The sequence below is a fragment of the Salvelinus namaycush genome, chromosome 33 (genome assembly GCF_016432855.1).
Source record: "Salvelinus namaycush isolate Seneca chromosome 33, SaNama_1.0, whole genome shotgun sequence".
Taxonomy (NCBI): Eukaryota; Metazoa; Chordata; class Actinopteri; order Salmoniformes; family Salmonidae; genus Salvelinus; species Salvelinus namaycush.
The window spans coordinates 19,382,485-19,395,802 of record NC_052339.1 but is presented as its reverse complement, the minus strand read 5'-3'; the positions used below and the strand labels follow the sequence as shown (position 1 = coordinate 19,395,802).

Here is a 13,318-nt window from a genome sequence, read left to right as displayed (position 1 = left end):
AGTTTTAGTATGTGTCATATCATGTCTGTCAGAAAGCTCCACACAGTCAACCTGCTCATGGGGGATATTAGCTGTTTTTTGTTAGGATGAGGAAGCATGATTGTGCATCAGGTTTGGCGAGAGCATGCCTTGGTGTGGTTGTGTGAGTGTGTTTGTGCGTGTGTGACTGAATGCTCTCTCCCTCATGCAGAAAATAGTAATTGAACACTTGCGGACAGCCAAAATGTTATAACACAATCTGAGAAAAACATGTGTGTGTGTGTCAGAACTCTGAGGTGCTGGAAGCTGAGACGAAGCGTTTTGAGGACCTGGAGTTTCAGCAGCTGGAGAGAGAGAGTCGTCATGATGAGGAGAAGGAGGAAAACACACAACTCCTCAGAGAGATAGCTGACTACCAACGGAGCACCGTCACACGCAAGGTACGGTGTGTGTGTTAGAGTATGAGTGTGTTTTGTGTATGTGTGTTAAACTGTGTGTGTTAAACTACTGTATGTGTTCCAAGGAGAGGCTGGTGGCCCTAAATAAGCAGGCGGGACAGATTACCCAGCAGGCTCAGCGAGAAAAGGACAGCTTCCTGAAGGAGAGGACCAACCTGCAGATGATGCTGCAGAGGGTATGTACGCACAGTGTGTGTGTGTGTGTGTCTGTTTGTGAGTGTGTGCGTGTGTGTTTTGCAACAGTCCATTGATTTCAGTCCTAATTGCATATTAAAGTCTCTCTCTCTCTCAGGAGAAAGATAACCTTGCTTCTGTGGAAAGGAAGTATGCTGACCTCACAGGTGGGCGGGGCTTCCCTCTCAGCCCTATCAGTCTTAAGGAGGTATGTTTGACTATTGCCTAGCAACCTCCATTCCCACCCATGGTCCCCCTCGTCTCACTGTCTTCCTCCTCTTTTCCTCTCCTTTCCTCCTTTCCTGTTTCCTAGGATACTGCGTCGTTGGCTGACGTGTGTCGATCTCCTAGCGACCAGTCCCGTGACCACGCCTCTTCCTCTCTTTCTTCTCTTATCCTTCCTGCTGACCTGCTGGTCCTATCCTCCCTCCTTTCTTCTCTTTCCATAAAGAGCGCTGAGGTACTATTTCCTCCCTCCATCTATCTTTCATCCTTGCCTCCACCTCTCTCTCTCCATCATCCTTAGTCATTTAAAGTAACTTTCCAGATTTCTATGAAATATGACCTATAATTAATGACAAATAATTACGAGTGAAATAGTTTTCCTTCCAAAAATGGTAATTAAGTATGTTAAAAAGCAGCTTTTCTGTTTTGGAATGATGTGGGCATACCCAACAACATGACCGGTGTATACTGGTCATAAAAAATATTAATGACATCATACTCTATGACAAAATGGAAAGCGTTTTTCAACGGTCTGTTTGAGATACAGTGGGGCAAAAAAGTATTTAGTCAGCCACCAATTGTGCAAGTTCTCCCACTTAAAAAGATGAGAGAGGCCTGTAATTTTCTGGATTTATAAGAAACTATCCATCACACAACTCATTCCATAGTTCTCATGTTATCGTTTTGACCATAACCTTTTTGATACAAGGGACCAAGATTCTAAGAAACACTAGCTTAAAGTAAATGTCCAGTGAAACTCTCACTTTTTAAATTCTGTTAACGCACACACAAATAATGTTGTTGACTCGTCCTATACTCGTATTTGTGGCCAAAGTATAAATTGGAGAAAAAAATACTTCAAAAACCCCACCTCAAACTTGTAGTGGGGCAAAAAAGTATTTAGTCAGCCACCAATTGTGCAAGTTCTCCCACTTAAAAAGATGAGAGGCCTGCAAATTTCATCATAGGTACACTTCAACTATGACAGACAAAATGAGAAAAAAAAATCCAGAAAATCACATTGTAGGATTTTTAATGAATTTATTTGCAAATTATGGTGGAAAATAAGTATTTGGTCAATAACAAAAGTTTATCTCAATACTTTGTTATATACCCTTTGTTGGCAATGACAGAGGTCAAACGTTTTCTGTAAGTCTTCACAAGGTTTTCACACACTGTTGCTGGTATTTTGGCCCATTCCTCCATGCAGATCTCCTCTAGAACAGTGATGTTTTGGGGCTGTTGCTGGGCAACACGGACTTTCAACTCCCTCCAAAGATTTTCTATGGGGTTGAGATCTGGAGACTGGCTAGGCCACTCCAGGACCTTGAAATGCTTCTTACGAAGCCACTCCTTCATTGCCCGGGCGGTGTGTTTGGGATCATTGTCATGCTGAAAGACCCAGCCACGTTTCATCTTCAATGCCCTTGCTGATGGAAGGAGGTTTTCACTCAAAATCTCACGATACATGGCCCCATTCATTCTGTCCTTTACACGGATCAGTCGTCCTGGTCCCTTTGCAGAAAAACAGCCCCAAAGCATGATGTTTCCACCCCATGCTTCACAGTAGGTATGGTGTTCTTTGGATGCAACTCAGCATTCTTTGTCCTCCAAACACGACGAGTTGAGTTTTTACCAAAAAGTTCTATTTTGGTTTCATCTGACCATATGACATTCTCCCGATCTCTTCTTCTGGATCATCCAAATGCTCTCTAGCAAACTTCAGACGGGCCTGGACATGTACTGGCTTAAGCAGGGGGAGATTATCAGTGGTCTTGTATGTCTTCCATTTCCTAATAATTGCTCCCACAGTTGATTTCTTCAAACCAAGCTGCTTACCTATTGCAGATTCAGTCTTCCCAGCCTGGTGCAGGTCTACAATTTTGTTTCTGGTGTCCTTTGACAGCTCTTTGGTCTTGGCCATAGTGGAGTTTGGAGTGTGACTGTTTGAGGTTGTGGACAGGTGTCTTTTATACTGATAACAAGTTCAAACAGGTGCCATTAATACAGGTAACGAGTGGAGGACAGAGGAGCCTCTTAAAGAAGAAGTTACAGGTCTGTGAGAGCCAGAAATCTTGCTTGTTTGTAGGTGACCAAATACTTATTTTCCACCATCATTTGCAAATAAATTCATTAAAAATCCTACAATGTGATTTTCTGGATTTTTTTTCTTCTCATTTTGTCTGTCATAGTTGAAGTGTACCTATGATGAAATTTACAGGCCTCTCATCTTTTTAAGTGGGAGAACTTGCACAATTGGTGGCTGACTAAATACTTTTTTGCCCCACTACAAGTTTGAGGTGGGGTTTTTGAAGTATTTTTTTCTCCAATTTATACTTTGGCCACAAATACGAGTATAGGACGAGTCAACAACATTATTTGTGTGTGCATTAACAGAATTTAAAAAGTGAGAGTTTCACTGGACATTTACTTTAAGCTAGTGTTTCTTAGAATCTTGGTCCCTTGTATCAAAAAGGTTATGGTCAAAACGATAACATGAGAACTATGGAATGAGTTGTGTGATGGATAGTTTCTTATAAATCCAGGAATCTTGAGGTTGAGAAGCACTTTTTACAGGCCGTTTTAGAAACACCTTCTCTTGTCTTTCATTTATACAGTGATAATAACACATTGCACTGGTAACAAACTGGCCTTTAAAGATGTTCATATTGTTTATGTTTAACCTTCTCTCTTCATTCATTGTCTATGTGAAACTAATGGAACAGTACAGCTCTGTCTCTGATGCTGCAGTTTAACTGACCAAGCTAACAAAAAGTTTTAACATGGCTGAATCTCCCTTTCTCTCTCTCTCTATCTCTCAACCCCTTTCTTTATTTAATCTCTCTCCCTTTTAATCTCGAGCTCTTTCACCATTGTTTCTCCCTCTCCCTGTCCACTTCATCTCTAGCCACTTCTTCTCTCCCCCCTTTTCCCTCATGGTATGTTCCAGGGCTATGTAACAGTCAGTGAGATCAATGAAATTTACTCCCAGCTAGGGGGGAACCCTAGTCCCGCCACTGCCCCTGTTCTGGCCAATCCCTCCCCTGATTCTGAGCCTAGCCCCCCCACTGACGACAGCGCCCAAAAACCAGCGGAGGACGAGGTGTGTGTGTAAGGGGCACGTGTGTTTGTTGGTCAGTAGGTGTGTTTGTTGGTCAGTAGGTGTGTTTGTGTGGAGGAGGATAACATTATTTACAGTGCATTCAGAATGTATTCAGATCCTTTGACTTTACAGCTTTATTTTAAAATGTATTTCAAAAATTCTCTCATCAATCTACACACAATATCCCATAATGGCAAAGCGAAATCTGATTTGTAGAATTTTTTGCACATTTATTAAAAATAAAAAACAGAAATACCTTATTGACATAAGCATTCAGACCCTTTGCTATGTCACTTGAAATTGAGCTCAGGTGCATCATGTTTCCATTGATCATTCTTGAGATGTTTCTAGAACTTGATTGGAGTCCACCTGTGGTAAATTCAATTGATTGAACATGATTTGGAAAGGTACACACCTGTCTATATAAGGTCCCACAGTTGACAGTGTATGTCACAGTGTATGTTTTACCCAATAAATTACTGGAAGGTTATACATATGGAGTGTACGACTCTCTTTGTTTTTATAGCTTAGAGCAAAAACCAAGACATAAGGTCGAAGGAAGACAGATCTGGGAAAGGGTACCAAAACATTTCTGCAGCATCGAAGGTCCCCAAGAACACAGTGGCCTCCATCGTTCTTAAATAGAAGAAGTTTGGAACCACCAAGACTCTTCCTAGACCTGGCTGCCCTGCCAAACTGAGCAATCGGGGGAGAAGGGCCTTGGTCAGGGAGGTGACCAAGAACCCAATGGTCACTCTAACAGAGCTCCAGAGTTCCTCTGTGGAGATGGGAGAATCTTTCAGAAGGGCAACCATCTCTGCAGCACTCCACCAATCAGGTGTTTATGGTAGAATGGTCAGAAGGAAGCCACTCCTCAGTAAAAGGCACATGACAGCCCGCTTGGAGTTTGCCAAAGTATTCTCAGACCATGAGAAACAAGATTCTCTGGTTTGATGAAACCAAGATTGGATTATTTGGCCTGATTGCCAAGCATCTCACCTGGAGGAAACCTGGCACCATCCCTATGGGTGTCTGAAAACTTTCCGAATGCACTGTATGCCTTCCTCAGTTTTCCATGCATTTGCGTTTCAATTTTTCTTGATTTTATATTTTGTCTGCTGTACTCTCTCTTTCTTTGATGGTGTTCCTCTCTTCCTCTTTAAGCTCTGTCACTCCTCCTCTCCTGTCGATTGTCCTTCCTCCTTTTCCTCCCATCCCCTGTTGCCCCGCCGCCCCCCTCTCACCAAAACCCCCTCGGTTCATTGGCCGGAGGACATGGTGACCTATCGTGACCCCTCTCCCCTCCCTGACTCTCCTCCTCCTCCTCCTCTGCCTGTCAAAAAACACCGCCACAACAGGCAGGTAAAGGCTGTGTGTGTGTGCGCGTGTGTGTGTGCGCGCGTGTGTGTGTGTGTGATTCTGACTATTGTGTGTGTGTTCAGCACTTCCGTTCACTGGAGGAGAGAAAGAGGTTAGTGAAAGAAGGTGGGGCCCACCTGAGTGACACATTACCCAGGAAGAAGACCCCGTCCATTGTCACCCCTCAGTTCAACTGTGCTACACTAGGACGCAGCATGCCTAACAAGGTACACACACACACACACACACACACACATTCACTCTCACTCACTCACACACACACACACACACACACTCACACTCTCTCACTCTCTCTCTCTCTCTCTCTCTCTCTCTCTCTCTCACACACACACACACACACACACACACACACACACCTTTAATCTCTCTTTCTGGTCCTCCACAGTCCCATCAGCCCCTGGTCCAGAGTTCTAGCTGTGGCAGTATTCTACCCCGGGCCATGTCTGTCTCCAATAGAGACACAGATAAACGGCGCCTGCACAAGGGTGAGGACACACACCTCACGCATGTGTAAACTGACCGCGAAACTGAAGTAGTGAGAGGGGAGGGAAGAGGAGTTTGTCTAGGAGAGTTGTCTGTCACACCACCAGTGACCCTCGGGACAAGTTAGTCACACAGCTTACCTTATAAGGCAAGGGTTTCAACCTATAAAAAAGATGGATCGTCAGATGTGTGTGTGTGTGTGTGTGTGTGTGTGTGTGTGTGTGTGTGTGTGTGTGTGTGTGTGTGTGTGTGTGTGTGTGTGTGTGTGTGTGTGTGTGATGGGTGGACAGAAGCATGGTTTGTTTATTTGCTTGTAGAGAGATTTGAGGAGAGGCAGGAAATGCTCTCTGCTGTTGTGAAGCATCCGTTAATAGGTCCTAGTAACCCATGGATAACGTGTGTGTTTGCGTGCGCGTGTTGTGGTGAGATTGAAGCCTGTCCCTTGGGGTGGGTCATCAGAGGGGTGTGGTGTGTCTCTGACCCTCTCTGGGTGATGGTATCAGGCTTCCTGTGTGTGTCTCGGTCTGTGTGTGTGTGTGTGTGTCTTTGCTGTACCCTACTGTAGGAGTGCGTGTTACATTACTCCCTTCGTAGTGACAGTCAGGTTGGAGGTCCACTGGTTGTGGTTGTTCATTTTGTTCTGGGATCTATTTTTTGGACTAAACGGTTTTGGACATTGTTATTTGGACCTTTTGGTTGTGGTAACTTTTTGCACCTTTAGTTTGCTGTGTGTGTTTTAACCGTGGCTGGTCAGTGTGATCAGAGGGAGGGCCAACAGTCTGTACCGTACGGTCAGACTGTGGTCCCTGAGGTGGGGAGCGGTCTTGGAGAACAGGGCTCAGTGCAGGGAGGGGTACAGACAGGTAACTCAATGGTATACACACATCAAATATGCACAGCTTCTCTCTCACGCTGTTTAAAAAATATATTTTTGTATCCTTTCTGGGCTTTGTTCTCTCTCTCTTGGACCCTGTGTGCTTTGGTAGTGGTCTCTCTCTTTCTGACTGTGTGATTTTGTTGTGGTTTCTCTCTGTCTGACCGTGTGTGGTCTTGGTCTAGGTCAGCCGAGCTCTCGGGCCGCCTCCCAGTCCAACGTGTACCTGGACACCTACGGTTACTGTGATAACGGCCAGGCATACGACACCATGAGCGTGGACAGCTCTGACTCAATGGAGACCAGCATCTCTGCCTGCTCCCCCGACAACGTCTCCTGGTAGGGGGGGGTGTGTGTGTGTGTGTGTGTGTGTGTGTGTGTGTGTGTGTGTGTGTGTGTGTGTGTGTGTTGGAGAGGTGAAGGAAAAGTGGGAGAATTGATATGTGTGTGTTCAGAGGCTGAATGTGCATACCGATCATATGAAGTCAGTTTCTCATTTTCTATCATGTGAAACATGGAGAGGGAGAGAGGTGAATGTTCATGCATGTTGAAACATTTGTGTGAGTTTGTGTAGAGCTAATGTAAAAAGTATGTTTGCAAATGGACCTGTAGCTCTCCTGCCATTTAGGCTCCCTCCTCAGGGGGAGGTTAGGGGAGTCAGGTTACAAGCGGGGATAGCTATCAAGCGGAGGTAGATTTGGGGTTCAGCCTCACTGTGGTGAAATCATGAGTTCTGTATGTAGAGTGCTCTCTCTCTCTCTCTTTCTCTCTCTCTCGCTTTCTCTATGTCTGTCTGGAGAGGGTTCAGTCCAGCTCTACACCCCTGGGATTTAGATGGGTTAGTCCGTTTTTGTGGTCCAGACATTGGAGCTGTTTGCTTGTTTCTGTGCACCGTGAAGCTTTCAGTGACACAGCAAAGCACAATTAGGTTTTGTGGTTTCATTTCTGATTGGACTGAAGATAAAACGGGATTGGTTCTGTACACTCACGGCACAGATTCTGTATTCTGTGGGTCTTGGCTCTGGTTGGTTTTTTTGGGGTTAAATTGAACTGGACTAGCTTGGAGCATCTGAATGGACAATAAGCTCCATTCCCTCTTATATATGCAGGTAAGCAGGGGGGAGGGAGGGAGGGAGAGCGTCTGAGCTTCAGTTTGCTTATATTTCCTGGCTAGCATTCTTGGATTACTTCTCTGATGTGCATGGCGCTGTAATCACACATACAAACACACACACAGTGCTCCAATCAGGATAATTCCCAAAGGAGTATCTATGTAGCCTCGGGAATGGAACACCATATCGAATACTGCATCTCTGTAAAGCCATCACTGGAGTGACGTGTGTGTGTGTACTAGTTATGTAAGGGAGAGGCCTCTTTCAGATAAAGGTGACAGGACCAGGAAAGAGAAGCCCCGTGTGGCTCCATTGGTAGAGCATGGTGCTTGCAACGCCATAGTACAAAAAACGATGAGAATGCATGCACTCACTACTGTCACCCTAGATAAAAGCGTCTGCTAAATTATTCAAATGTAAGCGAAGAGATGTCGAGAGGAGAGAGAGAGAGATGAGAGGGAAGAGGGTTGAGAGAAGGAATGAAGGATTATGGTAGAGATGAAGCAGAGATGGATAGAGGAGGAGTTAGTTAGACTTATTCCAGGTGTTCTTTTGAAGTGGAAATGAAAAGCAGCAGACTGTGCTGACACACACACACGTACACACACACACACACGTCCAGGCTGGTTCTAATGTGTTCCAGCAGGGCCCATTCTTAATGACTGTGTGTGTTCCATGGGAAGAATAAGTCCTGTGCTGCATCATTCCCAGCCTGTAGAATGACTGTGTGTGTTGCAGTGCCAGTATGTCTAACGTGACCAAACTGGAGGAAATGGAGCGTCTGCTGAGACAGGCTCAGGCAGAGAAGAATCGCCTCATAGAACACAAGGTAACATACACACGTGCACAGATAAACAAACAAACACACACACACACTGACATCTAAAGTAAAGTGTGTGGTGTGTCTGGTGCAGGAGCAAGAGATGGAGTCACGCAAACAGGCTCTGGAGGAGGAGAGGAGGAGGAGGGAGGATCTGGAGAAACGACTGCAGGAGGAGACCAACAGACGACAGAAACTCATCGACAGGGAGGTGAAACTACGGGAGAAACAGAGAGCACAGGTGAAACAATAGGCATACGAAACAATATCTCTCCAGGACTAAGATTGCTGACCACTAGAGTAACCTTTAACCCCTGTCCCCACAGTCCCGTCCTCTGACGCGCTACCTACCAGTTCGTAAGGATGACTTTGACCTAAAAGCCCATATAGAGTCAGCGGGCCACAGTGCTGACACCTGTTTCCACCTGTCCCTCACGGAGAAGACGTGCCGAGGATTCCTGGTCAAGATGGGGGGAAAGATCAAGACCTGGAAGAAACGCTGGTTCGTCTTTGACCGCAACCGACGAACGCTCTCCTACTTCTCAGGTAAAGAATGGACAGGGACCATGGACTGGAGTGTGAGTAACACACACCACTAAGTCCTACTCTTCTGGTCTGCTTGTGTGTTTCTAACTGTTGTGTATTTTGTCACTGCTGCAGACAAGCATGAGGCCAAGCTGAAAGGGGTCATCTACTTCCAAGCAATAGAGGAAGTTTACTACGACCACTTAAAGAACGCACACAAGGTACCTACTCCTTTATTGTGTGTGAGACACGGTCTTTCTCTTATTAAATGCTGAATCCTTGTAGCCTTGCTGTATCTGATCCCTTTCCCTATTCTTCTCTCCCCCTCCTTCCCTCCCCCCTCCAGAGTCCTAACCCGTGTCTGACGTTCAGTGTGAAGACTCATGACAGGGTCTATTACATGGTGGCCCCCTCTCCTGAGGCCATGAGGATCTGGATGGATGTCATTGTCACTGGGGCCGAGGGATACACTCAGTTCATGGTGTAGAAGGCGCGATATGGGCATGGCGGAGGGATACACTCAGTTCATGGTGTAGAAGGCGTGATATGGCCATGGCAGAGGGATACACCCACTTTATGGTGTAGGAGACTTGATCTGTACGCGTCGGAAGGATACACTCAGTTCATGGTATAAAGAGGGGTGCTTCGGAGTGGAAGGATACAGCCAGCGTGTGGTTATGACGACAGGATTAGCTCCTCTCTCTTCTCTGTGACAGAGATGGACTGTTGTTTTTATTTCTGTATTTTATTATTATAAAAATGTCCAAGTACGTGTTCTCCAACAGTGTGCCTTAACTCTCACAGTAGCTCCGCTGGGATTGGCCAGTGTTTTTATGTATCATTAGTAAACAAGCAAACAGAACGGTCATTTCAATTCCTGGTTGTGTAGGGTCAAATGATCAGGGGACAAGTTACTGATATTTACTCATCCCCAAAGACCTCAGGTCTCCTGTGTGTGTGTTTGTTACATTGTGATCACATAACCCAGAGGTGCTAATCTTATTGTATGGTGTCTTAACTCATGAGGCCAATGTCCTCCATTGCGTCTTCCAGTGTAGCCAAAGGTCAAGTAATCTGTGGTAAAATACAATACCCAAGGCTGCTACTTGGGGAATACGTTGTCATTGAGATGCAGCCTTATACATGTCAGTGGTAGAATAAATACAGGATCATATAGGTTAACCCTCACAGATTATAATCATGCTGGTCGAGCTTTCGCTGCGTATGTTATCGTTGACTAACCAGATAGCTATATGTTAGCTGTGAGTTGTATTTATCAAATGCCTTGTTTTATGGTGAGCAGCCTTGGCATATAGGTTTACTGTATGTTAGTGCTGAGTCATGATGCTTTTCCTTCCCACCATCATATACATCTAGCTATTCCCTCTCTTCAGTAGAGGGTGACAGTTGAACACTCTGAGGGACAGAGAATGACCCCTAAACCATCCCAACTCGAACCTAGCACATTATGCAGTGAGTGTAGAACTGAAAGGACAGGTGTAAGCAAATCCAATCCGTTTTTGTCACTTGCTTCATAAACAACAGGTGAAGACTAACAGTGAAATGCTTACTTACATGACTAAATTCCACCCTGCCTATTGTTTCTACTGTATCCTTTCAGATATGAAGTATCCGGGGTCGGGCTAGCCAGGGGTTTGATTCATTATCGGGCATTAATGTGCTTTTAAACCATTATATATATATATATATATATTTTTAAATGGCAGTTTTTTTGATCATGTAGCTATATCATACTGTTTTTATGCTATTGATTATCAATGCATGTATCTTTATTTCTGCATACAGAAAAAGCAAGAACAAATATTAAAGTAAGAACATATTGTCACTTGAAAATGTGTTTGGTCATTTTTCTTGAAAAGATAACATGCTTTCATGAGACATTGATTTGATGGAAGGGTCTATGATCCATGTAAAGATTCTGTTTATGCTAAACATGACTGGGAACTCCATGTGATCAGAAGCAGCGGTGTTGTATCAGAACCACTAGAGGGTGATCTGGTCCTGTATTCAGACTGGCTCTCAGTCCTCTTGGCACATTGTATACACACAGGTGAAGGAGCTGGAGAGAGCGAATGCAGGTACTACACAAGTACTGACATGAACTGGCACGTTTATTTATCTTTCTACAAATGCATCTTTCTAAATATAAAATGCAATGTAAATCATCCTAAACATGTATACAGTGCCTTCAAAAAGTATTCAGACCCCTTGACTTTTACCACATTTTGTTACGTTACAGCCCTATTCTAAAATTGATTAAATAAAACAAAATCCTCAAATCTACACACAATACCCCATAATGACCAAGCGAAAACATGGTTTTCAAAGTTTTTGCCAATTTTATAATACAATTTAAAAAAGGATACCTTATTTACATAAGTATTCAGACCCATTAATATGAGACTCTAAATTGAGCTCAGGTGCATCCTGTTTCCATTGATCATCCTTGAGATGTTTCTACAACTTGATTTGAATCCACGTGTGGTAAATTCAATTGATTGGACATGAGTTGGAAAGGCACACACCTGTCTATATTAGGTCCCACAGTTGACAGTGCATGTCTGAGAAAAAAACCAAGCCATGAGGTTGAAGGAATTGTCCGTAGAGCTCCGAGACAGGATTGTGTCAAGGCACAAATCTGGGGAAGGGTACCAAAACATGTCTGCAGCATTGAAAGTCCCCAAGAACACAGTGGCCTCCATCATTTTTAAATTGAAAAAGTTTGGAACCACCAAGACTTCCTAGAGCTGGCTGCCTGGCCAAACTGAGGAATCGGGGGTTAAGGGCCTTGGTCAGGGAGGTGACCAAGAACCTGATGGTCAATATGACAGAGCTCTAGAGTTCCTCTGTGGAGATGGGCGGATGGAAGCCACTCCTCAGTGGAGTTTGCCAAAAGGCACCTAAAGGACTCTCAGACCATGAGAAACAAGATTCTCTGGTCTGATAAAACCAAGATTGAACTATTTGGCCTGAATGCCAAGCGTCATGTCTCGAGGAAACCTGGCACCATCCCTACGGTGAAGCATGGTGGTGGCAGCATCATGCTGTAGGGATGTTTTTTAGCGGCAGGGACTGGGAGACTAGTCAGGATCGAGGGAAAGATGAACGGAGCAAAGTACAGAGAGATCCTTGATGAAAAACTGCTCCAGAGCGCTCAGGACTTCAGACTGGGGTGAAGGTTCACATTCCAACAGGGCAACGACCCTAAGCACACAGCCAAGACAACGCAGGAGTGGCTTTGGGACAAGTCTATGAATGTCCTTGAGTGGCCCAGCCAGAGCCCGGACTTTAACCCAATCGAACATCTCTGGAGAGACATGAAAATATCTGTGCAGCAACGCTCCCCATCCAACCTGACAGAGCTTGAGAGGATCTGCAGAGAAGAATGGAAGAAACTCCCAAAATACAGGTGTGTCAAGCTTGTTGCGTCATACCCAAGGAGACTCGATGCTGCAATCGCTGCCAAAGGTGCTTCAACAAAGTACTGAGTAAAGGGTCTGAAAACTTGTGTAATTTTTTATAAATTAGCAAAATTGTCTAAAAACCTGTTTTGGTATTGTGTGTAGATTGATGAGGGATACAAACTATTTAATCCATTTTAGAATGAGGCTGTAACGTAACAAATAAGTCAAGGGGTCTGAATACTTTCCGAAGGCACTGCATAGACAGACATTCAGTCCAATATCTCCAATAAGTTGCAATGACAGTGTTGATCTCTCCTTGCTTCTCCTATGATGCAGGTATTTTCACAGCACCAGTGAGAGGAGTCTACTACTACAGATAAAATACAGTGGACTGGCGCAGCTATAATACAGGTGCGGTCCTTTTCCACAATTATCAGAGGGTTATGGTAAAATATGAACACCCTGACAATGGAAAACATGACTTCTTGTTCCGTTTATTGTCTCTAGAGCTGGAGGAGGGGGATGTCGTCTCTATTCAGGGTGTGGGCTCTATGGTGATATAAATAACTACACCACCTTCATTGGTTTTCTATTCTTCCCTGTGTGATCGAGAATGCCGTATTGAGCTCAGGAGGTTAGGTGAAGAGTCAGGAGGTTAGGTGAAGAGTCAGGAGGTTAGGTGAAGCGTCAGGAGGTTAGGTGAAGAGTCAGGAGGTTATGTGAAGAGTCAGGAGGTTATGTGAAGAGTCAGGAGGTTATG

General features: G+C 44.6%; 1 protein-coding gene across 1 annotated transcript in view; it reads left to right on the top strand.

The window, feature by feature from the left end:
* The window catches only part of phldb2b (pleckstrin homology-like domain, family B, member 2b), a 49,115-nt gene extending 38,134 nt beyond the window's left edge, over positions 1-10,981 (top strand). The window contains exons 12-23 of the mRNA XM_038972674.1: positions 267-419; positions 503-613; positions 730-819; positions 3,787-3,939; positions 5,382-5,525; positions 5,705-5,804; positions 6,862-7,015; positions 8,527-8,617; positions 8,703-8,849; positions 8,935-9,154; positions 9,269-9,354; positions 9,480-10,981. Of these exons, the coding sequence (XP_038828602.1) occupies positions 267-419; positions 503-613; positions 730-819; positions 3,787-3,939; positions 5,382-5,525; positions 5,705-5,804; positions 6,862-7,015; positions 8,527-8,617; positions 8,703-8,849; positions 8,935-9,154; positions 9,269-9,354; positions 9,480-9,620 (1,590 nt within the window). The 3' untranslated portion in view covers positions 9,621-10,981. The remainder of the gene's footprint in view (positions 1-266; positions 420-502; positions 614-729; positions 820-3,786; positions 3,940-5,381; positions 5,526-5,704; positions 5,805-6,861; positions 7,016-8,526; positions 8,618-8,702; positions 8,850-8,934; positions 9,155-9,268; positions 9,355-9,479) is intronic.
* Positions 10,982-13,318: the final 2,337 nt, after the last annotated feature.